Below are 2,309 nucleotides of genomic sequence, written 5' to 3' on the forward strand. Positions count from 1 at the left end.
TAGAAATGATGGGAATGACTTAGGTAACCTCGGGTTCGGGGTAAGGACCCGGTTAATAGTTCGGACCCACGGGTTCGAGTCGTTACAAATTTGGTATCACAGCAAAGGTTCGAAAACCATCAGGACGACGGGTAGAGGCCAACCTAGGGTTGCATGGGATGGCATTTGCATTGATTATGTGGATTATATGCTAAAGTGATTTGTTATGTGAAAAGCATGTTTAACTGACTACTTGCTTACGTGCTTATGTGCATATATGCTTCTGTTGATGTAATTGTGTTATTGTTCGCATGCTAAGTGTTAGTTTTGCATCATTTTTTATTGAGTTGTCCACTGCTGGACTTTGGTGTCGTCATTATTGAACCATTTTCTCGTTTTATTGCACGATACCACCACGAAAAGAACCAAAGGGAGTTAGCTCTAGGCCGACAAGGGGTGATATTGGTGAGAGCTCTAGCTCCAATCCCGCGGAGCAAGTGGATGAGGATACACTTCTTAGGGACTTGATTCCTCCTAGATGTGTTTCCACCAGGAGGGATGATGTTGTGACACCCGCTGAAGTGGGTGAGGTTCGGCGGAACTAGCATTGAACCGCTTGTTGCGGAATGCCTTGAGGGCAATAATTACTTCTTTTCCGCAGCTGGTACCACAACCTGTAGTTCAAGTTGAGGAGACGTTAGCACAAAAACATCTCAAGTTGATTGCGGGATTTTCTAAGTTAATGCCGATGATGTTTGAGGGTGGTGTAGAGCCAATGGAAGCTGACGACTACATGGACCAAGTGGAAACCCACTTGACTTCTATGGATGTGACGGATGATCATGTGAAAATCATCTTGGCTACCTACTAGTTTTCTAAATATGCTAAGCTTTGGTGGAAGTCAGTCACCAATCAGCACAAAGTTGAGGAGATGAGTTGGGAGATGTTCAAGGAGTTGTTCTATGAGAAGTATTTTTCGGATACCAAGAAGTGGGAGCTAAGAAAGCAGTTTGATGATCTCATCAGAGGTAATATGTCAGTGACGGAATATGAGAACAAGTTCACTTCTCTTTCTCGCGTTGCTCCTGAGTTAGTGAGAAATGAGGTTGACAAGACAAGGAAGTTTGTCTCTAGCCTTCATTATCAAATAAGGCCGTTGATAACGGCTCAATACTTCAAAGTTTATGCGGAGACAGTGGAAAGGGCATTGATGTTAGAGGCGGAGGCTAAAGATAGGAATGCAGGAAGGGAGCAGTGGAAGCAAAAGAAAAATACATGACCATCTTTAGAGGGATTTTCATGGAAGAGAAATAAGGGTAGATCATCTCAGTTTCAGGGGCAGCAGTCTGCACGATCCGCTCCTACTACTCCTATGCCAGCTGGGTCAGATAAGAGTGGAGTTATTTGTTTTAAATGTCAGTAGCCTAGACATTTCAAGCCCAATTGTCCTTTGAAATCGTCTACAGTTTCTGTAGCACCGATAACTTGTTATGGGTGTGGCTAGCAAGGCCATATAATTCGGGATTGTCCAAATCGAGGAACAGGCACGGGTAGTGGAAGAGGGTCACAGTAGAGGCCGTTACAGTCAGCTATGGCTCAGTCAGGTTTAAGGCCACCGCCACTACCACAGCCTGCTATGTCTTCGCTGGGTTTACGGCCAGTTAGGAGGGATACTCCTACTGTGTCAGTGTAGCAGTTAGGTGTTCAAGTTAGCAATTCTCAAGCACAGGCACCGCAGGGACGTGTCTTTGCACTTGCACAAGCTGATGTATCTTTTGGACTATTAGATCTCCGAGGTATCTTTCAAGTGTTTGGTTCTTGGGCTCATGTTTTGTTTGACTCTAATGCATTTCATTCCTTTATATCATCATCATTTGCACTGGCATCGAGGTTAGAGGTTAATTTCATAGATTGGGCGCTGTGTGTTGACATGTCAGTTGGGGTTTCAGTGTCCTTGAGCAGAGTTGTGATAGATTGTTCCATTGTGATCGCCGGACGGACCTTTGTGTTTGATCTCATCCTCCTAGAGATGACTGGTTATAATGTCATTCTCGAAATGGATTGGTTGATTTCATTTCATGCTACGATCGATTGCTTCAGAGGAAGAGTCACGATTTACACTCCCGAAGGGGATTGCTTCTTTTTCGTGGGAGATTGGAATGATTCTCACACTTCATCGTTTTACGGGATTCGTGAAAGAAGTCGTAGTGATTACTTCTTGGCTAGTCTTTTAGTCGAAGAAGATGATATTGTGGAAAGGGTTTATCCAGCAGTTGTTTGTGATTTTTTGGATGTCTTTTCGAAAGACTTGATGGAGTTGCCTTCATACC

General features: G+C 44.0%; 1 protein-coding gene across 1 annotated transcript; it reads left to right on the top strand.

Moving 5' to 3' along the window:
• The first annotated feature begins 721 nt into the window (after positions 1–721).
• On the top strand, positions 722–1,258 carry LOC132277832 (uncharacterized). The gene is made up of 2 exons (XM_059779673.1): positions 722–823; positions 881–1,258. Exons 1-2 carry the CDS (start codon positions 722–724, stop codon positions 1,256–1,258), a joined length of 480 nt encoding a protein of 159 aa, XP_059635656.1.
• The last annotated feature ends 1,051 nt before the right edge of the window (positions 1,259–2,309 follow it).

The sequence above is a fragment of the Cornus florida genome, unplaced genomic scaffold, assembly GCF_030987335.1.
Source record: "Cornus florida cultivar Cherokee Brave unplaced genomic scaffold, ASM3098733v1 CherokeeBrave_3.0.0_Hap2_Chr10, whole genome shotgun sequence".
Lineage (NCBI taxonomy): Eukaryota > Viridiplantae > Streptophyta > Magnoliopsida > Cornales > Cornaceae > Cornus > Cornus florida.

Bases quoted from the DNA above. Each gene is read 5' to 3' on its own strand.
- LOC132277832 (XM_059779673.1), top strand. From the start codon at position 722: ATGCCGATGATGTTTGAGGGTGGTGTAGAGCCAATGGAAGCTGACGAC. The intron at 824-880 runs GTGAAAATCATC...CTTTGGTGGAAG, and splicing joins TGGATGTGACGGATGATCAT to TCAGTCACCAATCAGCACAA.